At 35.7% G+C, this 27,048-nt stretch overlaps 2 protein-coding genes across 2 annotated transcripts in view; both read left to right on the top strand.

The window, feature by feature from the left end:
- The window catches only part of LOC113095765 (testis-expressed protein 264-like), a 60,682-nt gene extending 52,713 nt beyond the window's left edge, over window positions 1–7,969 (top strand). Inside the window, exons 3-4 of the mRNA XM_026261135.1 lie at window positions 1,211–1,385; window positions 6,719–7,969. Coding sequence (XP_026116920.1) covers window positions 1,211–1,385; window positions 6,719–7,029 — 486 coding nt within the window. The 3' untranslated portion in view covers window positions 7,030–7,969. The remainder of the gene's footprint in view (window positions 1–1,210; window positions 1,386–6,718) is intronic.
- Window positions 7,970–9,693: 1,724 nt separating this feature from the next.
- grm2a (glutamate receptor, metabotropic 2a) overlaps window positions 9,694–27,048 on the top strand; it is a 33,409-nt gene continuing 16,054 nt past the window's right edge. Inside the window, exons 1-2 of the mRNA XM_026261114.1 lie at window positions 9,694–10,473; window positions 21,587–22,281. Of these exons, the coding sequence (XP_026116899.1) occupies window positions 21,772–22,281 (510 nt within the window). The 5' untranslated portion in view covers window positions 9,694–10,473; window positions 21,587–21,771. The remainder of the gene's footprint in view (window positions 10,474–21,586; window positions 22,282–27,048) is intronic.

The raw sequence follows: 27,048 nt of genomic DNA, 5'->3' as shown, positions 1-27,048 counted from the left end.
TGAGGGCTCGGCAGAACATAACATCCTCCATATATATATATATACATATATATAAAATCATTCACAGTGCAAAAGATATTGCAGCCCTCTCTGATATTGCTAGCATCTGCATTTTTATTACCATACATTGCAAAGTATTTTCTGCACATGCATTCTGGCTCTATATGGCGAAACCTTAACGATGTTTTATGACATGTCATATGAAATATTCATATATTTTTACATGCATTCTAAATCTGTTCTTATTTGAATGTAATCTGAAATGATAAGCTTCTAGTTGTTTGTTTCATGTGAGCTTTACGATATACAGTATATACTATCTAAAAATATATTCATGGCTTACTGTGCGTAAATGAATAAATAAAGATGTAATAGTTCGGGTTGATAAGTGAGTGTGGTTTATTTACTTCTAAATGCTTTGGACCTGTTGTTTAAACATGCTAGAGCTGTTCTATCTAAATAATACTCCTGAATGTCTTTACTTTAGTTCATGATTTTACTCTCAATGATTTTATGTGCACTACAGCCTGATCTGCTTGAGGTTTTGTATTGGTCTTTCAGATCATTACAGTGGCATTTGCTCTTATCCTTAATGAGTCTGCTTCATTAAAAGCAGAATAATTGGCGTAAAGTCCAGCTGCAAAGTTGTCATAAGGCTGGTATGTTTCATCAGTAAAGGTCTGACCTAAGTTTGATTGTAATGAGGTGGGACATCACTGAAGGTCTTTTGCAGAGGACAATGTTCCTTTCTTAGCAATAATTAATAGAAATAATTAGTACTGAATGTATTAAAGAGCAAATAACTTTGTGTCACTACTCAAGGTTTGTTGTTTATATAGCTATTATGTTGTCAAAAAGTATTATAATGGCTGAATCATGTTGGCCAACAGTTTGATGGATGAGGTGAAATGCATGAGAAATTTACAGTTGAGTATATGATCAGTTGATAAAATGCAAGAGCTTTTCTTTTGTCAAATGGACTTTCAAAAGGATTTTTAAAAGGAATAGTATAGCTGACTATTCTTTTATTATTTACTTCTCTTGTCATTAAAATCTGTATGATATTCCTTCTTGCTTGAAACATAAAAGGAGATATAGATTTATTTAAAGGAGAATGTTCTTGACAGAGTGTTTCAGGACTGCAACATGTGTGCATGAATTGTGAGTATGCAACGTTAATGATTTTTCTGTCATTTTTATTTTCTTTTAGGAAAGGAGTCTGAATGCGTACCCATTACTGGAGATATGCAAAGGAGATCTGATCCATTACATGTGTCCTCTGGAGAATCAGGTGGACTTCTGTGTGCCTGAAGTGCCTGAGAAGAAAACATCTGATGACACTGAGGAGATGGTGGAGCAGAAAGATGCTGATGTTACAGAGTTGGGTATGTTACTATACTCATCAGCCCAGTATAAGGATGAGAATTCTTCTTCTTAATAAATAATCTGTATTAATTTGCTTTAAACATCACGAAATGAAAACATTTTATGTTTAAATTCAAAAATGTAATAATTGTTATTGCTAATATTATTACCTTCATCATCAACATAAAAAATAATCAGTATGAATTTTCTTTTAAAAAAAAATCAAATAAAATTAGTATTTTTTTTATTATAAGTATGCAATTACAACATTATATTAATTAATTCAAATTAGTACAATTCAAAGCACACGATTTCACTTCTCTGATGCATAAGCTATATTATATATTACATATATCACAATGTGAAAACATGCAAGCGTCATGAAAATCAATCCATAACAATTCTCAATAAGAGCTGTCTCTTGATTCTCATCCCTTGTCCAGTAATATCACAGTAATATATTCTAGTAATATCAGTAATACAGACAGGTGGCTTATGTGATTGTCAAGTTCAATGTCCAGTTTTTTAGCCACCTCTGCTTAGGATCCCAAACTATTACCCTCATTTCAGATGTTATAAATCTGTCAGAACCTGCCAGCAACATTAAAAGAGCGTGTGAGTGCTTGCCTGAATGTGTTCATGAGCACTCATTCATCATGTGTATTTATTCCAGAGCAATTACACAGTAGTCACACCTTATCTGCCATATTATGTCTCTGTCGTGAGCCGACAAGCTCTGTGAAACCGAGAGAAATGAAAGAGCACGGCTCAGTCACAGCGGCAGTTGTTTCAAGTCACTCTGTGGTCAGTAAAACAAATGGCTGTGAAGATTGATGCTAAAGTCTGAGGGCTGTTTTCTGCTCTGCCCAGCTAAACAGAGTCATTACTCCAGCGGGACAACAGCTAAACTCAGTGTGTGTGTGTGTGTGTGTGTGTGTGAGCCTGCAGCTCTCTTAATTAAAGGCCGTTCAATCACAGCTGCTCAGCTGGATCTGACAAGTGCAGGTTGTGAATGCATGGCAGTTCATCTCGCTTTTACTCTCTCTTTCTCCATTCATTCCTGTTTCTTTCGTCTCTTAGGTGCTTTAACATGAACCAAAGAACTTTAGATTTAGAGCTTGGATTTCAGTTCGGGTCTTTCAGGCTTATTGGACGCATTCAGTGAGTTAAGTGTGAAAGTGTAGTGACTTTTATTCATTCCAAATCCATAGCGGCAGATAAACGTGCAGCACCTCACATATTCACTTAACGTTTATTTATATTAATGTCCTTTTATTAATAATATACCCTTTGCTCTCTCTCTCTCTCTCTCTCTCTCTCTCTCTCTCTCTCTCTCTCTCTCTCTCTCTCTCTCTCTCTCTATATATATATATATATATATATATAACATACCCTAAATTTATCTAACTATTATTATTTTTTCATGCTGAATTTATATTAAATCTAATATGTTTGGTTTTGTTACAGTGTTAGTGATGGGCTCTTTCTCTTTTACTGTACCTATCATTACATAGTCCTGTCCTCTTTCAAAATCCCTTTCGTCTGAAACATTTTACTGAACAAAAATCCTGAAGCTCGGCTAACAATCCCTCTGGACCCAATTTAGAAACTAATTGAGGCAAATGCGATTTAAGAGGATTTCCATGGAAAGATATGCTTCAACTTTGTTGAGATTTCAAACCATTTGGAGAGCCTGGAAGCAGATTCTACTAGAAGTTCATCCCCACATATCAACTATTTGACGTCTTACTAAGACGGTCTTAGTGCCAAAACTATTTTTTTAACAAGTGATTTATGAAGAGAGATTGTTATATGTTATATTATACTGTATATAGCATGTATTATAATATTTTTTATTTGCCATTTAGATTTTTCTATCTACTAACACCTGCTGTAGACAATGTGTTCAATGAAAAGATTGTTACTTGTTTAATATCACCATGCTATTTATTACCATGCTCATATTATACTAGTTAATGGCCATCGTGTCTCATTTTCCATATTGTCAGTCTCCTGTGGTCTGACACTCTGAGACTCAGGCAGGCCAGGATCTGTCTAGAACTGAACCCGATAATGAAGATAAGGTGAGTTATTAGGGCCAGGAAAGTGATTAGGAAAAGTGGATAGTGCTGGTGAGTTAGGGACCCACTGAGCATCACGTTCTGCTCACAAATGACCATTCTCGGATGTGACAATGATCTTTTAGAGAGTGTCATTCAAGCTGTGAACAGGGCTAATTCCAGTGTCACGGCGCTCAAGAGCACCAAGGGTACACTGTGCACAATGTGAAGGACAAGTACAGGCAAATTCACCAGGACCGGAAAGCCCAGTCTAATCTTAGCGGTGCCCTTTTGGGTTGTTAAAAGGTTTCTCACATACTCTGACTGAGAGGGTATAATTAGCTGTGGTGACTTGGACTTGGGAAGGAACATGCTGTCTTACGAGTAGGTTTTAAATTAACTGTTTGTGTAACAATTTCTGTTTTAGTCCAAAGTCTTTGTTAATTTTATTTATTTAATTTTATTCAGCAAGGATGCATTAAATTGACTAAGTGACAGTAAAGACATTTGTAATGTTACAAATAAATTCTGCTTCAAATAAATGCCGGTCAATGGACTTCCTATTCATCAAGGAATCCTGGAAAAATGTGTATCATTGATTCCAAATAAATAAATAAATAAAGCAGCAAAAACTAGTTTTCCACAATGATGATAAGTACCTTTATTAATAAATGGGTACCAATAATATTTGAGCACAAAATCAGCATATTATAATGATTTCTGAAGGATCATGTGAAACTTGATGCTTAAAAATTCAGCTTTGCCATCACAAGAATTAATGACGTTAAAAAAAAAAAATATATATATATATATATATATATATAAGTTATAAGTTATTTAAAATGTTAATAATATTTCACAGTATTATTGTTTTACCATATTTTTGATAGAATAAAAAAAAATTTTAAATTAAAAACGTATTGCCACCTGTGTTTGTGTATTTATATAAATATATAAATAAATATTTTATATATATATATATATATATATATATATATATATATATATATATATATATATATATATATATATATATATAAAAATTTTTGAAAGAAGTCTACATAAAATATTACTTGTTCCAGCATATAGATCCATATTTTGTGGTCATGGTTTGCATAGCTGAGTAGATCTTCCATTGAACAAAGAGTATATTACTGTTATAAAAAAAACCATTCATTCAGGCTTCTTGGGGAGGATTCATTTAAAATGAATGACATTTAAGCATATTTATGTGATGGGCAAATATGAGGTGTGTTGTGGCACCTAATGGGGTTTGAAGAGGTCTTCCCCTCACTGCTCCTCTTTTCTGCCGGTGTGGAGCTTCACAATGAGCAGAGAGTTGGTGCTTAATTGAGATGCCATATCTAATATGTTGAGATGAGCTAGATGAGAGAGGGATCATTTCTTTTCATCTAAAATAATAATGGCAGGGAGGGATGAGAGGTCAAATTCACTGCTGTCCTAAAAGAAATTAGGCCAGATGCTAAGTTTTATTCTAGTTTAAATAGGTGGTATTAGACTCAGTATAGATTCTTTCTCCCTTTCTTTCTTCCTTACTTCCTTCCTCCTCCCCTTCCCTCTTTCATCCATATCCCTCTGTCACTTTATTTGTTCATTTGAAAAATTGTTTCAGCAAATGATTGCTGCCATGACCCTCTTAAATGACACCTTACAAAGAGATCACTGGCTCCTGCCCAAATTTTCAAAAGAATTGTGGTGTGTGATTAGGCTTATGTTCAGTTATGTCAATAAAATAATCAGTTTATTGATTATATTTATTCAATGCTTTACTTGTCTGCCACAATAATGTATTGCGTTCTTATTTTTATTTATTTATTTATTTATTTTTTGGTTACAATTGATAAATCCAATAAATTTAGCATTTTGTGTAATTAATAGTTTTTTTTTTTTTTTTAATCTATGTACAGCCATAATAATATAACTAGTACTTAATGTTAACAACTGTTTTGGGTCTTTGTGACTTTAGCATTTTTGTGAGGTGACCACTAAATTAAATTGACAAAGCTTCTATTCCTCGTTTAGGAATTCCTTTTCCCCCCAACAGAGTCGCAGCAGTTTACTGATGCCTCACCTTTAATTCTGAGTTAAATATTTGAAATCCCTTTGGAGGCATTTTTAATTTGGCTCAAACACAGCCTTTGGGGGTTGTTTTAGCTTATATTTAGCATTTTGGCAATTATAGCTCTCACCTGGTGTGTGTCTCGATAACAGCACAGCTTCTTGCAATTATACTGCTGTTAGTAAATGACTGTAACCCTCTGATGCTGAAATGCCATTAAAGGATCCCCAAAGGCTATCAGCGCTAACAGCAGGACTTTAATTTTATAATTTAAGTTTTAAACTTTTATTAGCCTATTTTTAAAAATCATTTACACTTAAAAATTCCAAGAGTGGATTTTCACAGCAATGTCATGTAGGAACCATTTTTGGTTCCCCTAAGAACCTTTAATAATTCTTAAGATTAAGAACATTTTTATAATTTATTTATTTTTTTAGAGCATTTTATAACTAAAAAGAGCATTTTGAGCAATCAAACGTTTTTATGGATTTTAGAGGAATACTTCACCCAACAATGACATTTTCTGTAAATGTACTCATCCTCAGGTTATCCGGGATGTAGATGTGTTTGATTATTCTTGGGAGCAGATTTGGAGAGATTTAGCATTACATCAGTTGCTCACCAATGGATCCTCTCCAGTGAATGGGTGCCGTCAGAATGAGAGTCCAAACAGTTGATAGAAACATCATCATAATCCACATCAGCCCATCAGTTAATGTCTTGTGAAGTGCAAAGCTGTGTGTTTATAAGAAACAAATTCATTATTAAGAAGTTTTTGACTTTTAACAGTTGTTTTCCAGCTAAAACAGGATTCATTTATCCATAATATTGCTTTTCTCCAGTGAAAAACTCACCTCATCAGAATCGAGAGAGAAATATGCACAGATCCTGAACCATTTAAAAGCAAAAAACAAAACAAACATGATTTTGATGTCCGAAGACAACAGGACGATGGACTTTTCCACTATTATTAATTGTAGACTCAGGTTTTGTCCAGAAGCGACGGTTTGAAGTTAAAATTATGGATTGGTTTCTTGCAAACATAGAGCTTTTCACTTTCACAAGACATTAGTTGTATTAATCTCCTTGTGAGTAGAATTAGAACAATTTTGGCACAATATGAACATTTCCTTTTTTTAATCAAGAAACGTGGCCTACAGGGATTCTGTGTTAATCTTAAATGGTTTACCTGTCAATATACTTTATGTTCCAGGTGAACCGGAGAAAAAGTTGAGACCAGTGATCCAGGAAGTGGTTGAAGAGAGCAGGGATGTGATGGAGGCCTCAGCCCCGTTACTGGAGAGCTCTCACCCAAGCCTGGGTGAGGAAGAGGGTCAAAGTGAGGATGGGGACCAAGGGATCAAGGGCTCCAGTGAGTCTGTAGGCAGTGGCTCTTCCTTTGAAGAGCTGGACATGGAAATGGAAGATGAGGAGGACAAGAAAAATGAAGGAGAAGAAGAAGACCATAATGGACAGCAGAAGCCTATGATGGAGGGAGAAACCGTCAGAAACAGGGAGGAGTGAAGGATAAAGCAGATTAGAGGGAATGTGGGTGAATGATGAGCGCATATGTGAGTGTGGGTGCCTGTGTGAGAGGGAGAACGTTTGTCTGCGTCTTTGAAGTCATCAAAGGCTTTTTTTTCTTCCTGTGTCTTTGAAATTAACATTTCTAAATATCCAAAAAGTTACTTCTTTGTTATTAGCAATCAAGCAGTTATCACTTTTAGAACCTTTTATTACAGACTTAGTGAAATGCACATTATTCTTTGGCTTTGTATTTATTTCTGAGGAAACTATTTGTTTATGTGGCTTTCTCTATTGTCTGTCTTCCCACGGTAATCATCAACTACATTCAGGCAGCAAGTAAATCAGGCAGATTCTGAAAATGAGGTAACACTATTAACGCAACTAAACGAAGCTTAATCAGACATTTATTATTATGTATTATCATGTTCTGCAGATGATGTATTCAGTAACGTTTGCTTCAAAACATGAATAATTCATTCCAAATGCTGTCTGTTGCTGTAGAATTGAACTGAAAAAGAGTGAGAATGAAAAGTGCATGTTGTTAATGATCGGAGTATGTTAATTTGACTATTTGTGCCCTCTGCATGTAATGGATTTATTGTTTTTGTTTTTTTGTTTTTAAGAAAAAAGTCAATATAAACAATACACAGGACATTTTCAAGTAAATCAGGCTATATTTTCTGTCTTTACCATGTATTTTCTATTTTTCTGTCTTTTTCACAAGCTAATATGTAGAGAAACAGGGTTTTTAGCATAAGGACTGTTGCTTGTTTTGGATTATATTTTTTCTTACTGTGTCAGAATGTTTGAATATCAGTTGTATCATATGCTATTTCATCTTTTGATATTGACAGTTGCTCTCTGATGCTCAGCAGGTCATTTGATCAGTCTTTTACATTGTAATTCTGCAAGAATATAGTATATAAAGTATGTGTAAGGCAAATTGGAAGGAGTTTGTGGTTTGTTTGTTCACTTTACCAGCTACTTCAACCTTCTTACTAAACAAAGATATTCGTTCAAAATCCATTCAAAAGTTTGTGGTCTGTAAGATTCTTTTTTCTTTTAAAAAGATTTTAAAAGAAGTCTCTTAGGTTTACCAGTGCTGCATTTTTTATTAAAAAGTAAAGTTTAAAAGGTCATATTTAACATTTAAATAAACTGTTTCTATTTTAATATATTTTTTCAAAAGTGTAATTTATTCCTGTGATGTTAAAGCTGAATTTTTACCATCATTACTCCTGTCTTCAGTACCACATGATCCTTCAGAAATCATTCTATGTTGATCTAGAGATAATATATATATATATATATATATATATATATATATATATATATATATATATATATATATATTATTTTAATCATCAATTTTGTAAACAGCTGTGTGCTACTTAATAATTGAAAAAAATAAAAGACTTTTGTTATATTATAAATTATAATTCATTTATTTTTCTTTCTTTCTTTCCAAAAATAAAAAAATCATACTGATCCTAAGCTTTTAGTGAAGAATAGTGAAGAAGAATAGTGTCTTCTTATCTATTTTATGCCTCGGGAATCCCCTTTGGTGTAAATGTCCTCCTCTGCATGCAGTTACTCTGAAGATTTGTTTAGATGATGTATTTGCCATTGACAATACAGATCAATACAAGTGCCTTATCCTAAAGCTCCGGCAGGTTCTCTATCTTCTGAACACTTTGTCACAGGATTTTTGTGTTTAGTAAAGCACAGAAAATAGGAACTTTTGATTTATGCTCTTTGACCGATATTCATTGGTAAAGCAAAAAGAATATCAATAAGTGGCCTCGATCTATCTTCAATATTTCTATGTAATGTATGTTTCATTTATTGCCTTCTTATTGCATAAACATAATATCACACTTGCAATAGTATTGCTGTAATAAACAACAACCCGAGGCTGAATCTTATTTTGTACTTTTAGTCACAGCCACAGTAGCACTATTACCTGTATGACATTGTTTAATTAGAGTTTGGCTATGTTTTAAATTCAAAAGAGCACTGTCGTTTCCATGTAAGGCAGGATGTTAGGTAGAATGACAGCTTCAGTCACTATTCACTTTCATTGCATGAAAAAAAGACGTCATGAAAGTGAATGGTGACTGAGGCTGTCAGTCCCTAACATTTCTGCCCGACATCCCCTTTCTTGTTCTACAGAAGAAAGAAATTGATAGATGTTCGGAACAACATGATGGTGAGTAAATAACTATATTTTCATTTTTGGGTCAACTATCCTTAGCTCTTACAATGGTCTGACTTTGCTCACTGCACAACATTTTCTTTTACATATCATTGTACTGTTTACTAATTCTGTCACTTACAATGCAACGTGTTTAGGATCCTTCGAGGAATATCTATGCTTATAAGAAATCGTTCTTAAATTCTCAAGACGTCGATGACGATCTACAACTAAACAGATTTCGCAGACAAACTCTCTCGCAAGTTATAGCTTAAAACATTGATATTTCAAGATGGGATGTGACTTTCTCAATGTGTAGAGGGTCAACACACAGTCAATGTTCGGTCTGAGAAAATCCTCAAGAGAGCTCGTGCCCTCGCGTGCGCTTTCCGCTCGTGTCATGTTGAAACTTGTCTATCGACCAGAAATGGGACACTGATCTCATGATGTGTGATCCTGTCAAGCCAACGTTAATACATCGTCGTCGCAGACTGGTGCTTGGCCAGTTAAGACAAAATAGACACGACCTGTCGTCTTTGGCGTATTTACATATTCTGTGTCTCTCGGAGCAGTTAGAAAAGACTGAGTCAAGTTGTTGTCAGCATAATGTTTTCAATAGTTCACGATATGCGGTCAGTGATCTTACGTTGTAAATGTTTCTGGGCCAGTGGTCGGTGAATTGGAAACGCATCTAGCACACATGCCCACTTTCGAGTTGTTTTTCAGTTGAAGAAATCCAGTCGATATTTTGAGCTCCACCGTTTCAGGGTTAGACATCAAATCTGTGCAAATGTAATACCATCAGAGCACGCACGCATGCACACACGCGCTCTTAGAGTCGTCAATAAGCGTTAAATTTATGCATAAAAGGTTAAGCTGTGATACTTCACATTAATTTCTTTAACGTCATGTAATACTTAGAAAAGTTTGTGTGAGGCGAGGGTAATTTAGCGTTTTAGGTAGGCTAATTCTGTCTAGGTGGGAAAAAAAAAAATCTCAAGGAATCCAATGACGCGCGCGACGCCTTTTCAGCACCACGGACAGTTCCACGCGCGCATAGCGTCTCCGAAGAGCGCGCTCAATGCAAACTTCACCTGCTGAATGAAACCTGCTGGAATTCAGCCATATGTTTTAAATTCGACATTAGAGTAATACGAAACTGCATGCGAGGATACGGACTTCTAACCAGATGTCTTTAAGTAGATCCGCCAGGAATCTGTCGATGAGAGGTGAACTGGACAGGTCAGGTAAGATGATTATCGTCTGATTCTTATCTGTTGATATAATTTTACCAAATATGATTTTTGGAGATCGGTTAGCACGACATATCCAGATAGGGGTAAACTTAGCGTTGCTAACACATGCAACATGCATGTTGGTTAAAACATGCATTGCATTTTGACATCTCACGCGATCAAAATAATACAAAAATTACTTCTTTAAAATAAACGCATTGCATTGTTTTCTTGCACAAGTCTTTCGGGTTGACACGTTTCAAAAAGGCAACACAAGCCAGCGTCAGATCAGATAAACAATCTTACATCTCATCACATATTGCTTTGAATAGCAAAACACTCCCGCTCCGCTCTGGGGTGTGTCTGGAACGCATCTCTGGGTGGATGGAAGTCCTATTCCCACTACCCAACTTCATTTGTCTAAAATCGTGGCTTGTTGCATGTATGTTCAACAGTTTCGCGAAGTGAAAAGGCAGTGGCTATAATATAAGCTTCGCATTAAAATATTACAAGTTTGTCGATGGTTTAAGTGAGGAATCTTCTTAAAATGACTTTATAAGGGTTTACGGTTTCATCTCAAAGCTTGTCGACTTTTCACACCACCCTGAAACTTCCTGAGTCGTATTAGGCGTATTTCTAACGTGTTGCATTATAAAATTTGCATTTGATTTACAATGAAGATTATCAATCACACAGTAAAGTGTAGCGGGGGTCTCTTATTCCGTGGTTCATGTGAGGTATGCTGTAAACGTTTTTAACAAGTTTACGAGATACAGCATTTTAACAAAATCAGAAAAAGACCATTGCCTTTAGAATAGGCTATTTTTTCGTAAACATTATGTAATTGAATATTTTGCAGTAGACTTTAGTTAGTTTTTTCTTGTCTTTTTTATTGTGGATGTGTCTAAACCTTTCTCTCGAATCACAATAAAAAACTGTGTTAATTGATGCCCTGGGTTTTGACTGCTGCCTCTCTGAAATGTTTAAAATCGCAATCAGATCCAGGCTTTAAAATCAGCTTCATATCACAATGTGCAGATTTGACCACGTCTAGCTGGTGTCTCCTAAAATGACATCATACGGGAGCTAACATCATTGAGATTATAATCTTTTGATTTTTCGTCCCTATTTATGAATTTAATAATAATAATAATAAATAAATAAATAAAAGAATCCATTCAATTCATATCAGCCCAAATCAAGCTGTGGTTTAAAAATAAAAGAAACACAAACTGAGGTGAAGAACCGCTAGGCTGCATGGTTAGTTTTAAATAATTCAGGCTCGCGACGGACATGCTCTTATCTCCTCCTGTGAAGTCTTGCGCGAGAGTCAAGAATCGCTTCACGCAGTCTCTGCTCAGTAAAGCTGGAAAACGAGAACCGAAACGGTTCCCTCAACAACTGAATGATTTTTATGACGTTCGGTTTAGTTGATGTTATCAATGTATTGAGATGCTGAACGAATGGCTCTTTTGAGTCGGTTCTATTTAGTGAATCAAAAACAGTTATGAATCACCCGAATGTATTTATATATAATGTCTGAATAGATGGATAAAATACATGTATATTTGATTATTTTTGTTGTTATTATTGTTTATTGATTATGACCAATTGGATTGCATTTATTTTGACTTTAATAAAGAGAATCACAATTATTTTAAGAGAATCACAATTATTTTACATTTATTTCAGAATTGATGAATTCTGAAATGGAGCAAAAGAGTTAGATGGAGAGAACTAAAAGCCAATCCTTCATGTCTCAGTGATCCCAGTAAAGTGGAGACGCCTCTGTGAGCACGGCGAAGCTGTGTTATCACTGCCATGGCGTGTAAAAGTGCCTCCTTAGTCCTTATCTGCAAGTAACACAGCCGCTTTGAAAACTGATCAACAATAAAACTCAGAATTGCTAACACAGAATTCAACTAATGGCTTTTTAGGCTGGACAACAAGCATATTGGTGGTGGGATAAATCACAGATGCTGACAAATGTCTGCAGGAAATAGATTAATTTCCTGTGAGATTAATCTGCTACGGGAATGATTGATAGGTTACAGCAATGAAGATAGTAAAAGTAATGGAGGTGTAAAGTGGGGTGTCACAGTGGCTTAATGGGAGTATTGTCACCTCACAGCAAGAAAGCTTCGAGTCCTGTCTGGGCCGGGGGAGATTTCTGTGAAGAGTTTAGATGTTCTCTTTCTCAGTCTCATGTCATTTCAAATGTTTATGACGTTCTTTCTTCTGTGGAATATAAAAGAAGATATTTCGAGAGTGTTTTGGAATGACATGAGGGTGAATAAACAATGACAGAATTCATTTAACCAGAGGACAATGGGAAAGACAGTTGAGCGAATGTTTTCATTAAACAGATGTCTATCTTATCACATCTCCATCCTAGATAATCACACATCATTTGATTAATCTACAGTACCTCATGATTAACAGATTAAATTATTGCTTTCTAAAATGGAGTAGATTAATTCCCTCTCATCGTTCAACAAAGTTTGGTTTTATTAGCTAGACTTTATGGGCAGAATGATAACCAAATGATGAATATAAACCACTTCTTCTTCAAAGTTTGTTCAATGGTGCATTCTTATGATATTTACATTATCCCAAATAGCAAAGCTCATTGATTTAACATTATTTCAATGTTAAATCAATGATCTTCGCTAAGTGCAATGCCATTTACAGCATATAGCATTACAGTAGATGTTTAATGTCACCAAACTTTTATGAATGTCTTCATTTACACTCTGGCAGTCTGAGGTAATGCTAAGATCCTCTGGAATGCATCAGGCACACAGCAGATGGTGTGTGTTTTTGTCAAGCATCTGGTAAAAGACTTCTGGTAAAAGAAATTCTGCGACCATGCAGATCCCAGGAGAGACAGGAGGATCTGTGTGCCTTTTGTTCATCTTTGCAGTAGGGCACGTGTGTATATATACGTGTACTTCTGAGAGAAAGGGAGAAAAACTAAACCAAATGCAAATGCTTAGAATTAAAGGCAGACATGTAATGGGGTTCATTCACAGTGGGTCTATGCTGTGTACTTTGTCCAACAGGGAGAAAAGACTGTATGTGTGTTTACTCACACTTTTGAGAGTATGTGTCAGAGAAATTCATAATGTGATGTATTAGGATTGCATTAAAGTGTTTAAAGGCAAAAGGGAAACCCAGTATGCAGCAGCTCATGGGTCTCCATGAATAATGTACAGGTTTAGAGAAGAAGGGGAGAGACCATATAGAGTGCAGAGGAGAAGCTTTCCTCATGTCCTTGTGTTAGTAAAAAAAACACATACTGCTGCTGTGTAATATACCTGTCATATAATTGTCAATTTGTATATTGTCATTCCTTACCTACTTATTTGTATTTATTGTATTTTCTATTCTTTTATTATGTGTTTTTTGTTCAGTCGCTGTCATTCTGTTGCACTGCAGAGCTTCTGTCACGAAAACAAATTCCTTGTATGCGTAAATCAATCAATCAATCAATCAATCACCTTTATTTATATAGTGCTTTAAACAAAATACATTGCGCCAAAGCACTGAACAACATTCATTTGGAAAACAGTGTCTCAATAATGCAAAATGATAGTTAAAGGCAGTTCATCATTGAATTCAGTTATGTCATCTCTGTTCAGTTGAAATAGTGTCTGTTTTAATTTGCAATCAAGTCAATGATATCGCTGTAGATGAAGTGACCCCAACTAAGCAAGCCAGAGGCGACAGCGGCAAGGAACCGAAACTCCATCGCTGACAGAATGGAGAAAAAATAAAAAAGCAAACAAGCTTCCAATAAAGCGCATTCTGATACTGTATATGCAGTTTGTTGAAATCAACTTCAGATACACACACAGGCACACATACAGTAAAAAATCTACAAATGTAAGTACAAATCTAATTTTTCAATAAAGCAATCTCTTGATCTTCTGTGTAGTTGATTTCATAGTGGTTTGGAGTGTGGGGAGTTTGACCGGCAGCATTTTATTTGTTATTTCCTGTCGTCTCCAAGCTCAGTGAGCGTCAGTGAAACGTCCAGACCTCAGTGAGCTCTCCAGCCTGCCCTGTGTTTCCCTAACGTTGTTTATGATTATCCCTCATCTCGTCGCGTTCCTTGCTCCTCTCTGTAGCAATCGTGACACTCATAGTCTTTTAGTTCCTGTGGACTTTTTAAAAACTAACCCTTGGTTGATAAAAATGATTTATCTCATTTAGTACTTTTGAAGTAGACATCTTTTATTATGGCTTAATCTGTGAAGAGAATCATTGGATTGTTTCCTAGTCTGATTTCCAGAAAGTGCTCAGTGCATCTAGCCTTGTCTAACTGTCATTTTGGCCACTTGGAGTGAGCAGTTGTACACACTTGATTGCAGTTCCCCTTCAAATTGCAGCTGATGATGTGGCTGCTCAAAGTGCCCTGGGTAAGGTGTTCAAACCCTAATTTGGACAGCAGCCACCGACTCTTTGGATGCTTATCAAATGGCGTGCCTGCTGGGTTGTGGCATTACTCAGACTCGCACAGTTGTTCGAATTGGATTTGTGGTTTGGAGCTCCAAATTAAAAAGACATTTGTCAGCTTGTCGAGAAATGTACTGCAATCCAGCGATTAGCAGAAACTGAAGTTGTAATTCAGTCAGTTTATTGTTTTCAGCTTTATCACTGCCAGGTCGGACTTGGCACGGTGGCGGCCCAAATGTAGCAGAGACCGAGAGAAACTGTAATTTTCTCACGGGTGTGTAATGTGCATTTATCGCATGGCTAACTGTGGCAAATGGAATTTAATATTGAGCATTTGGTACTTGACGGTGGAGATTACAGTTTAACTGATGAGTAATGTTGACCACTTTAAATAAAGCAACAGGTTGGTCGCATAAAATCAGGTTATCGCTAAGAAGGATTATTGGATTGGTAAAAAAGCGTGCAGCAGCATACATGCCCTGCTGCCCTGGAAATGTATTTTTTTGTCATCTAAAATGTGGCCTGAAATTCATTTACATAGTTTCTCCTCTCTAATCAGTTCAGAAGAGCCCTTGTATGGAATCCCTCTCTTACCTTTTCCTCCCTCGGCCCTGCGGTTACATAAAGATGACCTCTCTCCAAGATGTGCTATTACCATATTCATGCTGCTCTTTTTGCCAGCATGAGATTGAAAATACTTAAATGGATTAACACTTTGGGAGGGTCCTCCCCCTCCTTAAGGTTGCTCATTCCTTCCTCTCTCTTATTTGCGTTCTGTCTCTTCCTCCGTGCTCTGCCAGCATCTCTCAGCTCCCCTGTGTCTTCACACTGCGTGGCTGGAGCAGTCTTGAAGGCTGGCAGAAGCAGCGCCATCAAACTGAAGAGGCCATCTGGTGAAGCGGAAGATATAAGTGATAGTGGAGGAGAAGGAGCGGAGAGTAGAGAGAGACGGGGGGAATTGGACTGGATTTTCAGGCATATTTATGGGCCTTAATTGCCATGTATTTACATAATTTGAATAGATGTAAATGTAATATTCCACTTCAGAGCGGTTACTTGGTGGTTACTGAGAACTGCCATATCTCTAGTGTAAATATGCAGACATCCATCTCTGTAAGTGGAGATAAATAAACTACAGAGCTTTAAGTCAACATGAAATCAAAATTACTTTCTTAAAGGGAAAGTTGTTTCTTATAATTACCCTCATGTTGTTCAACATTGGTTTGGTTTAAATAATATTCACTCTTCCATACAAAGGAAGACACCCAAAAGGGTAAAAAAAGCACCTAACAATATCATAAAAGTAGCCCATATGACATATGCACTCTGTTTCAGTGCTAAGGAAGCACTTAGTATCCGAAATATTGACATTTAAGTTATTATTAATTGGAGATCTTGCTTTAAAAAACTTCATTTACAGCCCTTGGTCACTATTCACTTTCATTTTGGAAAATAACAGCTTGGGAATTCCGCTTATGGTAACATCTCCTATAGGACAGGAATTCATACAGATTTTGAAAAACATTAGGGTGAGTAAACTAAACTAAAATATTTTCTATCAATTCTAGGTTACTATCAAAATATAAAAATTGCTCTGCTTCTGCAATAACACATTTCTGGCGTATGCCACCAATGGTCTTTATTTTTCAACCACTTGTCTTACAGAGAGACAAGTCCTGCCCTACATGTTTTATTGTTAAGTGTTGCATTGAAGATGTAAAATTAATTTCAAGTTGATTATAAGTTCTGCAGTGCTATCAGGACTCACCCTTGTTTTCTTCCACAGCTGTTTGCCATTTGTCCCAGACCTGATTTCTGTTCACGATCAGGAATACGGGACATTTTCAACACTTTAACATTATACTGCACTGCAGTCCTAGATTGACTTCAGCAGAACCTAATCTTACTTTTACAATACTTCTCTCTACCTATATGGTGTCAGATATTACTTAAAAAGCTTATCATCCAATAAATAAATTCTGTTGTGGAGAAGAGAGGGCTCAAATAATCTTTATGGTTACGAGGGGATGTGAGTATTAATCCTTAAGAGATGCGGTTCATGGGTTGTATGTCGTGAAAAGATATAGCCAATTTACACCAGCTTTACAGGAATTCCCATAGGGACTCCACTCCCATCCTAGCAGACTGGATTGACCCTTTTAGCTTCACTTCTCTCTCGCTCCCTCTCTCTCTTCCTTCCTTTCCCTCTTGTCTCGCATGTTTCCATGGAAACAAAGGATAGGGAGAAGACCCTAATGAGTAAGTGTGTGTCTCAGTGAGATGAACACATATATTTTGTGCTATGGATGTACACACACACACACACAATCCAATTCCCAAGCACTCCCTCTCCTGCTGGTCAGTTGGACTTCTTTTTGGCTGTTCATTCTTCATTCTTGATTTTAAATTTGATGTTTATGACATTCGTCCTGGTGAAAAGAAATAGTCTAATTTATAATGTATTGTTCCTCCTTATTTATAGTCACTATTTCTCCAACATGGTTTTTCACTAGGACAAGCTGGCTTGCTGTAAAAAATGTTGAAAAAAAATACTATGGTAAATACTATAATAAAATGATTTTCAAAATGAATCTCATAATCATCTACAGATTCGATATTGAAAAGGAAGACCAGCCTGTTTTGCCACTGAAAAAAAGGGTAATTGCCCAATTGCTTGTTTACATCTCGTAATGGACTTTTTTTCACAATTGTGAGTAGAGATCTTGCGGTTCTTACTTTATTTGTCAAAATTGCAAGATATAAACTCACAATTGTGACTTTTTTTTCTCAGAACCTCATGCAACTGCAAGTTTTTAAGTTGTGAGATATAAACTTGCAATTCCGAGAATATATCGATGTTTTCTCCCCTCAGAGCTGGGCTTTATAACTCGTAAAAATGTCAGAATTGAGAGATATAAATCACAATTGTGAGAAAAAAGTCAGAACTGCAAGTTTGTATTTCGAAATTCTGACTTTATTTCTCACAATTACGAGAATATCCTGCTGTTCTAAGGAAAAGTCTGAATTGCAAGTTCGCATTTTGCAATTCTAAGAAAGTCATAACTGTGAGATAAAAACACTTTTTTGAAAACCTTTTTTATTTTCTGTTCAGTGGCAGAAATTCCTATGACAAAATGTCATTTTTAAAAGAGCTGTTTCTATTTTATTATATATTTTAAACATTAACAAAACATTTGTTTTTCCGTTTTTTTTTTAATCTGTATTTCATTCATTTTTTTACATCCAAGGAATGCCTTGGTGAGCAATTTTTTTTTTAAACATAACATTTTTACATAAAAAAAGTAAATATTCCAAACTTTTGGCCGTTAGTTTATGTTCCTCTGATCTACAGTAACTTAAAACTTACTTGCCTGATGTTATCAACACTTCAGCCCTCTGTAGTCTCAAAAAGTAGCCACATACTTTTGCCACATACTATTAATCGTGGCAGTAGTAATTCATCAAAATATAAAATAATGGGGAAGAGTTGTATATCCAAGCATACATCACGGATGCACATACTGTATATAGTGATCACTTTTGGCCTTTTAAACTGCTAATTCAGCATCTTCCACAACTTTGCGCTCCCACTTGGCTTGCAAACTGGGGAACTGTGCTGTGCAAATGGCATTCAGCACAATTTCTTAAACATCCTGGGACTGTTACCTGATTTGCATAATTACTTTAGTGAATGAGGTGCCGAAAACAATTCAGACCGAACGTGCAGATGATGTTATTAGCAGGTGCAATTCATTCTTAGTGAATTCTCCTCTTGAAATATCAAGCCCTATACATTAGGCCGAACATGAAGGTTAAATCAGTGTAGTGTATTTCTTATTTCACTCATTGAAATTGTAGTGATTTTCAGTTGAAAAGTCATTGTAATGTAAAAGTAAATAACCACCTCAGCATGCAGTCTCTCCACACACACGTTCTTCTCACACACTCCAGGAACTGAGGCTGCAAACCTCATAATTATACCATTCACAACATCCGAAAGTTGTACTCCACACCTCTTAGCATGTGTGAAATTAGAATGTATGCTCCCATTGATATGCTGGCATATAACAGAGAGAAAAAAAAGGAGAGAGACAAACAAATCTAGGCCGATCTGGTCAATTTGCTTACTACATGTGGAATCTTTTATTATATATATTTTTTAAGTGCATGCTGTAACTGCATAAGGTTGCTGTATTTCTAAATGCAGTTATATGCAAACGTATATACTGATGTGATTACAGATGCTTGTGTGTGTGTGTGTGTGTGTGTGTGTGTGTGCGTGTGTGTGTGTGTGTGTGTGTGGAGCAGCTGTTGGCTTACAAGCTGTCTGACAGTGATCCTCTACATGAGTTAAGGCTAGCTAGATTTACACTACAATGGTCACACTGTCCCCTGAGCAGAGAGCCTAACACACACATATATATTATACAAAAGTGAACAAAGCCCTCAATGGACTAGCCAGGATGTTAAGGGAAGGGGGCCTTAGGGAGCGCACACCTAGCGCTGTGAGTTAACAAATCCAGCAGCCCGATGAAATAACAGAGAAATTCTGAGAAATTCAATTCTGACAGTTACAGAGAAAATCAGTACAGCCAAATGATGATATTTCAACTGCAAAACAAATTACATTTGAGTCCCTCGGCTGGGGATCTCTTACAACCACTGATAAGCAAAGAATAAATCAAATACTAATGATCCAGTTTTCCCTCAGTCAAGTCAAGTTTTTCTGTCTTGTAACTGCTCACTGAACTGTTTCAAATGTACTGGTCAGATTAGTATCCTAATGATGTGTGATCTATTGTATGATTTAAATGTATTGGTGCCTAATTACTTATGTAATGATTTTTACAATTACATTTAACAATGCAATGAAACACTGGTATTTATGATAGTTATTTATGAATCTTCTGGTTTCTCTCCCTTGATGTTATAGAAATGACAATTTAACATGATTCTTGAATGATAGATTTTACACATTGCATGCATATTGAAATGTTTTTACTTTGCAATATTAAAATGTGTGGTTTTCTCAATTGCCTCTTAAATGTAACTCAAATCAGTATTCAATGAATGCCAATAAAATAAGACAGGTCTAGTAACTCCATTAAATCTATAGCATCATGAAATACACACACACATACACACACACACATTATTAATATATATATATATATATATATATATATATATATATATATATATATATATATATATATATATATATATATATATATATATATATATATATATATATATATATTTAATCACGTGTAATATATGACGCTGGTGCACTGCAAAAAAAAAAATGTTTTCTTACTCAATATTTTTGTCTTATTTTTCAGTATGTTAATCTAAACATTATTAAATCAAGATATGTTTACTTGAGATCAAAAAAATAGTAAGTCAAGAGTTTTTTCATAAAACTAACTAAAAAAATAAGAATAATTCAGAATGACTAAAAAACTTAATTTAAGGAGAAAACAAGGTTATAAAGACAGAAAAAGTTTATCTAATCCCACTGGCAGATAATTGTTCTTGTTTTAGAAATAAAGTTAACATTAACAAAGAAAAAATATTGTTTACCATTATTTTATGATAAGTTATGTAGTTTATTAATGTCAAGAAATGAAACCTTAATGTGAAGTGTTTCCAATTTCTGTTTGAGTAAAGCAACATATTTTCATAACTTAGCTTCACTCTTCACCACAATAATAACCCCAAAACGCCACCATATGAGAGAAAAGCTGCAAAATCCCAACATAGCAGAAGATTAAATATGAATGAGTTCCCACTTTTTCATCTTACTTAAAAATACATAAAATAACATTTCAACATTTACTCTCCCCATCCAGTCCCAAGCAATGCATGCTGGGAAATAGAAATCCCCTGTCCAGATTCAGCAATGCTACATTAACACTAACGGAAATTCATGTTGGTTCCCACACAAAAGGATTACGTAAACCGCTATTTTACAAATTTACCGTGTAGATTGTAAAACATTTTTCAAGAATTGTGTTGCTGTAACCCACTTTAATGAGTTAGTTCAACCAAAAATGTAAATGTTGTCACTAATCATAATTACTCAGCCTCATGACATTCCAAACGCATAAGACCTTCATTCATCTTCGGTACACAGATTATTTTAGATATTTTTTATGACATCTGCGAGCTTTCTGACCCTCCGTAGACAGCATTGCATCTAAGAGAAAATTTTTTTGAACAAAGTCATTATTTTTGTTTTCTTTGCACACAAAAAGTATTGACGTAGCATCATAAAATTAAAGTTGGACCATTGATGTCACTCTTTGACTATTTCAACAATGTCCTTATTACTTTTCTGGGCCTTGAACGTGTCAGTTGCATTGCTGTCTATGGAGGATCAGAAAGCTCTTGGATTTCTTCAAAAATATCTTAATTTGTGTTCCAAAGATGAATGAAGGTCTTAGGGGTTTGGAATGACTCGAGGGTGAGTAATTAATGAAAACTTTTGGGAGATCCAAATTTATAAGTATAGAAAAAAATGCATGGTACAAATTCAAATTCATTGAGAAATGTTCATGTCCCCAAGCTTATTATTTACATATCTCTTCAAATTTTTTTTTTTTGCAATTGTTTGTGTATTGCAGTGCAGCATCTAATTCCCACTTTCTACCTGTTTGATTCACAGATTGTGATCTTCACTAACTCCCCAAACAAGCAGGAGATGGCGATGAAGCTTGAGTTTGCCTATCCCTGCTTACAAACGCACTGAAGTGTCTGAAGTCTTTCCTTTAGCCTGCGCTCAATCCCTTTCCAACAAGTGAGACTGCTAAATAGGGATTGACCTGTAAAGAGTCCAGATCTTTGCTCACCATGGCTCAGAGGTCAGCTCATTTCAGAAGTCACGGCCCCGCCTGGCCGCTTCATCTCACCCTAATGCTGCTTCTATTGGCCAGGACACCCCAGGCTTTGGCTGTCCCAGGCTACAACACTGACACCTCCAAGAAAGAGATCATAATGGAGGGGGACCTGGTGATTGGAGGCCTGTTTCCTGTTCATCAAAAGGGGGAGGGAGCTCAGGACTGTGGCCGTATCAATGCACAAAGAGGGATTCAGAGACTGGAGGCGATGCTGCTAGCTCTGGACAAGATCAATCAAGATGATCAGATTTTGCCCGGGGTAACGTTAGGTGCTCACATTCTGGACACTTGCTCAAAGGACACTTATGCGCTGGAGCAGTCGCTCGAATTTGTGCGCGCTTCGCTTACAAAAGTAGACGATAGTGAGTACACGTGTCCGGATGGATCCTACGCCATCCATGATGATGTTCCACTCGCAATCTCTGGAGTGATCGGAGGCTCCTACAGTGATGTATCCATACAGGTACTGTTTCCCATCGTTATGTTTATTCATCTGCTTGTTTGTTTTCTTCCAGCACAATTTCTCGATAACCAGATTATATGCTGTGATGTAGCAAGTCATAAATGTGCATTAGGAGTCATTTGCATGCATATTGTGTTTATCACACTATGGCTGTCATTCTGCTGTATGCACAATCCTCCAGTTTAGTTCAGTTAACTCTGTAAACTCTACTGTATTATAGCTGATATGAACATAAACATTAAATTATCAACATAATTACAGAATTTGCTCAAAACCCTCTTCTGTATGCCTCATGTTGTCTGACTGATAGTTTACACTAATTTTTTTTTTTAGTGTGAACATAACTAAATATATTTCATTTTTTAAATCTCACTTATGTGCAGCTGCAGCATTTAGTAAGACAACATTTGCAGTCTCTTAATGAGATAAAATAGTGGTGATGTCGGGCTACCTGTCATCCGTATGCTCAACCCATCCAATTTACGGCCAGCCATGTGGCGTTTCCTGACATTCCCTGGGATGTCAGGAGCAGACGGGCTGCAGATGCTAGCTTTAAGGAATCAAGACAGTGACAGCTTGATTACACTCTCCACAGATCTACTCTCTGAAGATCTAAGAGAAAATACTAAAGAGCGAGTGAGACTGATAATTACAAGAAAATGTGTAATATTATGCATATGAAATTGATAGACTTGATCAACATTCCAGCATCATAAAAGTTCCTGCACTAATGAAAGCTCATTTAAACTCATGGAAATCTCAGACCAGGAGGCAGGTGTGCTGAAAATTTGCATTCTGCTTAATTTCAAACTTTAGAACATGTTAAACAATTTTACAAATTTTCTATGTGTGTCTTACAGATTCTTATCCATCAAACGCTCTGTCAAAACACTCTCATCTCATGAGGGAAAATTATAGCTTTAAATTTAGAATTTAATTTCTATTTTATTTTCAGTTTGGTGTTTTGTTTTTGTTAGTTCTTAATTAAACATGCACAGTTTTAGGTTTAACGCTAATGTGTTATGAAATTTCGAACCATTTTAGTTTCGTTTTATTTCTCCCAATTACTGTATACTACTTGTTATTTTAGTTTTAATTAATAACATTAATAATTCTTAATGAAACCCACATTATTTGTGCCACAGACATAAATTGAGGAGAGGTGTCATTTTACTCTTTCAAGGAATTGAACACACAGTAAAGAAATATAGTTTTCTAAATACATAAATGAAAACCATATATTTACACTGACGGAGGTAGTAGAATATCCAACGCTATCTCACGGCCAATTCGTACGTATTTTACGAGGTGGCTTATTCGTACGAATTTGTACGACCTCACTCGTACGATTTTATACGATTTGTCTAAACCCCAGTGACGGTTAGGTTTAGGGGCGGGGTTAGTTGTAGGTCATTCGTAAAAATTCATACGAATTGTGCAACTCGTAAAATATGTACAATTTGGCAACAATCGTATGAATTTGTACGAGTGTGGTCTTACAAATTCGTACGAATAAGCCACCTTGTGAAAAATGTATGAATTGCCGTGAGATCGGGTTAGAATATCATAGAAAGAAAGAAAGAAAGAAAGAACAAAAACGAGCGAAAGAGATATTGCTTGCCTTGTTATTGTGGAATTCTTGAATTGCTGCTTTTGGTGTGACAGGTAATTAGGTGCTTGTTAAGACCCACTGCAAATACCAATAGTACATTTGACAGTTTAAGCCTTACTAAATTTAAATAACAAGTTAATTATTTATCCCCCCAACAGAGCAGTGTTGGCTGACGAATGGAGGCTTTTAAATAACACATTAAAATCATTGGCAGTCAGATGCATGCTGTGGTTGGAGTATATGAGTCATTCACTGAGATGGAGAAAGAGATAGAGAAATGTGTTCATTCTTAAGGTTTCATGAGCATAATTACTGCACTGTCCGCACAGGGACATGAAATGCATTAATAATGCAGAAAAAAAAAAGAAAAAGAAAAAAAAAACAGACAAGGAGGAAGAGAGAGAGTTGAGTGTATGAAATTTTATTTCATCATTTTACAGAAATTCTTTTCCTCTCCCACTCGTCTTGCTCTAACCGTTTTTGCTTTCCTCCGGATTCATAGTTTTTATTTGACTTGCTTATCTTTCTGTTTTCTTCATGTCAGGCATCTGTCGGAGTGCTTCATTCATTTATGCACACATGTACACATGCACAGTTTCTTTTCACATGCTGTAAAGGGAAACTTTGGGCAGTAGAGAGAGATCTTTTCTGGAGAGCTGAAGTGAGGTGGACTCATCTAGCAGCTGTCTTCTAAAGCATGTCACTTGGGATTCCCTGTTCCTGTGCCATTTTCCGCCACTAACTGTAGAACCATCATTTCCTTTAAACAAGTATTTCCCTCCAAAATGAAATTTCTGTCATTTTTCTTTATAGTCTGAGATACAAAATAAAATATGTTGAAGATTTTCTGAGAAGTCAAAGCATATTTAGACCAGGGTCTGTCTAGCACAGAAAGTACCATTGTTCCATTGTTTTTTAAGCCATACAGTATCATTGTGTGAGGAAAATGTGCACATTTTTAAACGTGGCAGCCTATGCTGAAATGCATTGCTCCAAGTTTGATATCCATGCCACGTTTTTTAATGGCAAGTAACCAAAGGGTTTTGTGTCATTCATAATTTAATTGAGAATAACATTTAAATAGAATCTGAAAAAAAAAAACAGGATGTAGAATTGTAATTAAAATTTGAATGTAAGGAACTAAAAAAACAAAGTAAATACAAGTTAAAGTTCATTTTTTTCCATAATTGTTAGCTATACATCCAATAATGTTTGTAATGCCACAAAATATTCTACCATTTCAAAGGTTTATAGTCAGTAAGATTATTTATTTTAGTGTACTTTTTTGTTTCTGTATTTATTTATTTTTATTAATAAATGTATTTATTTATTTTGTGCACCAAATCAGCATATTAGAATGATTTCTGAAGGAGCATGTGACTCTGAAGACTGGAATAAAGGCTGTTGAAAATTCAGCTTTGACATCAAAGTGATCATTTCTATTTTAAAATCTGTATTAAAATAGAAAACAGTTCTTTAAATTAAAATAATATTTCATAATATTACTGTTTTGACTGTATTTTAATTGAATAAATTCAGCCTTGCTGAGCATATAAGAGACATCTTTCAAAAAAATGTGGACGTTTGATTTTTTTTTATATAGTAGAAATTTGTGTTTGTTTATATATATTTAATTTGATTTAAAATTTAATGCATTTCATTTTGAGGGCAAGGATGGAAGAACTCAATTCTGAATTTTGTAAAACCTTAAAAAACTTCATTTTATTCAGCACACACTCATTCTGCTCATTCTGCTCATTCTTTGTGAGTTTTTGCCTTTAGAAATATCACTGGGATTTTACAGTAAGAGGTAATAAAAGTCCATTATGCATTCCGCATTCATGATATGCTCCCGAATGCTTTCTCATGTCACACGATGAGCTGATAACTCTGTATCCATCCATGAATTTTTAAGCTGCAGATTTTGTTCAGGGAAGTATGGCTGTGAAAGGAGAGCAGGCTTGTAAAGGTGAGACTTGCTTGACAGCGGTGTGAACTCACTGGTAGCTGCGTGGAGTCGAATGAAACAGGCAGGAGGTTGCTTCAGGCTTTTAGAGGTTCTCCTGTTTAGACTCCTTTATTGGCATTCTCTCCTGTGGAGCGATAAGAATGACGCAAAGCTACAGAAGCTTTTAGGGCATGAGAGAGAGAGAGAGTCTGATGAACGAGATGTAATTTTGGTTGAGGTCGGTATTTGGTGCCTTTCTCATAAAAAGTTCATGTCCTTGCCTGGCAGCTATTTATGGAGGTGCTGTTCTAAAGTGTCTGCTCCAGAGCACAGCCCCAACCCCCCAAATCTGAAACATATATCATCCGTTTGACAGTATATCAAAGCTGAAGGGATGTCGACTGGTTTACAACGCAATATGTTGTTGCACAGATGTCGCTGAAGAAATTTACATTTCTACAAAGAGTGAACAAGACTTGGCTTAGCAAATAAACGGAATGGGCTGAGGCTAAAAATATGCAGTAATTCCTGTTAATTAAGGCCCATTGAAAAATTCTTAAATAAACATGCAGTCAGTTCATTAATGTGAAGAATTCTTAATATCTCACGGCCTACTTATCTCCTGTTCCCAAATTTATTTTACATCTTTTGAGGCTTTGTATTCTTAATCCTTGTGAAAGAAAAAGTCATCTTTGATTGATATTTGTTTCATAAGACTTAGACTTGTTTGCTGTGCTTTTGTATTCTTCATCAAACTTTTTTACTAAATTACTGATCGTTTGCATGCAGTGTTCTTTTTTTAAGGTTTGTTTTAAAGTAATAATTCACCCAGAAAGGAGAATGTACTCACCCTCAGGCCATCCAAGATGTCGATGTATTTGTTTCTTCATCTGTACAGATTTGGAGAAATTTAGCATTATTTGCTCCCTTGCAGTGAATGGGTGCCTTCAGCATGAGACCAAAGAGCTGATAAAAACATGACAATAATCTACAAATAACCCACATGTCCTCAGTACATCACAATGTCTTGTGACATGTAAAGCTTAAGCTTTTAAGAAGCAAATCAATCATCAATATGTTTTTAACTTCAAACGAGTCCTCTATCCATATCACTTCCTCCAGTGAAAAAGTAGTCTCTTCTGAATCAGGAGAGAAATATGCACAGATCAAGCAGTGTTTAAATGCTTAAACAGTCCAAAACAAATAC

Source organism: Carassius auratus, chromosome 6, assembly GCF_003368295.1.
Source record: "Carassius auratus strain Wakin chromosome 6, ASM336829v1, whole genome shotgun sequence".
Classification (NCBI taxonomy): Eukaryota; Metazoa; Chordata; class Actinopteri; order Cypriniformes; family Cyprinidae; genus Carassius; species Carassius auratus.
Note: the sequence above shows the minus strand (reverse complement) of the source record. Positions and strands in the feature narration are given on the sequence as shown.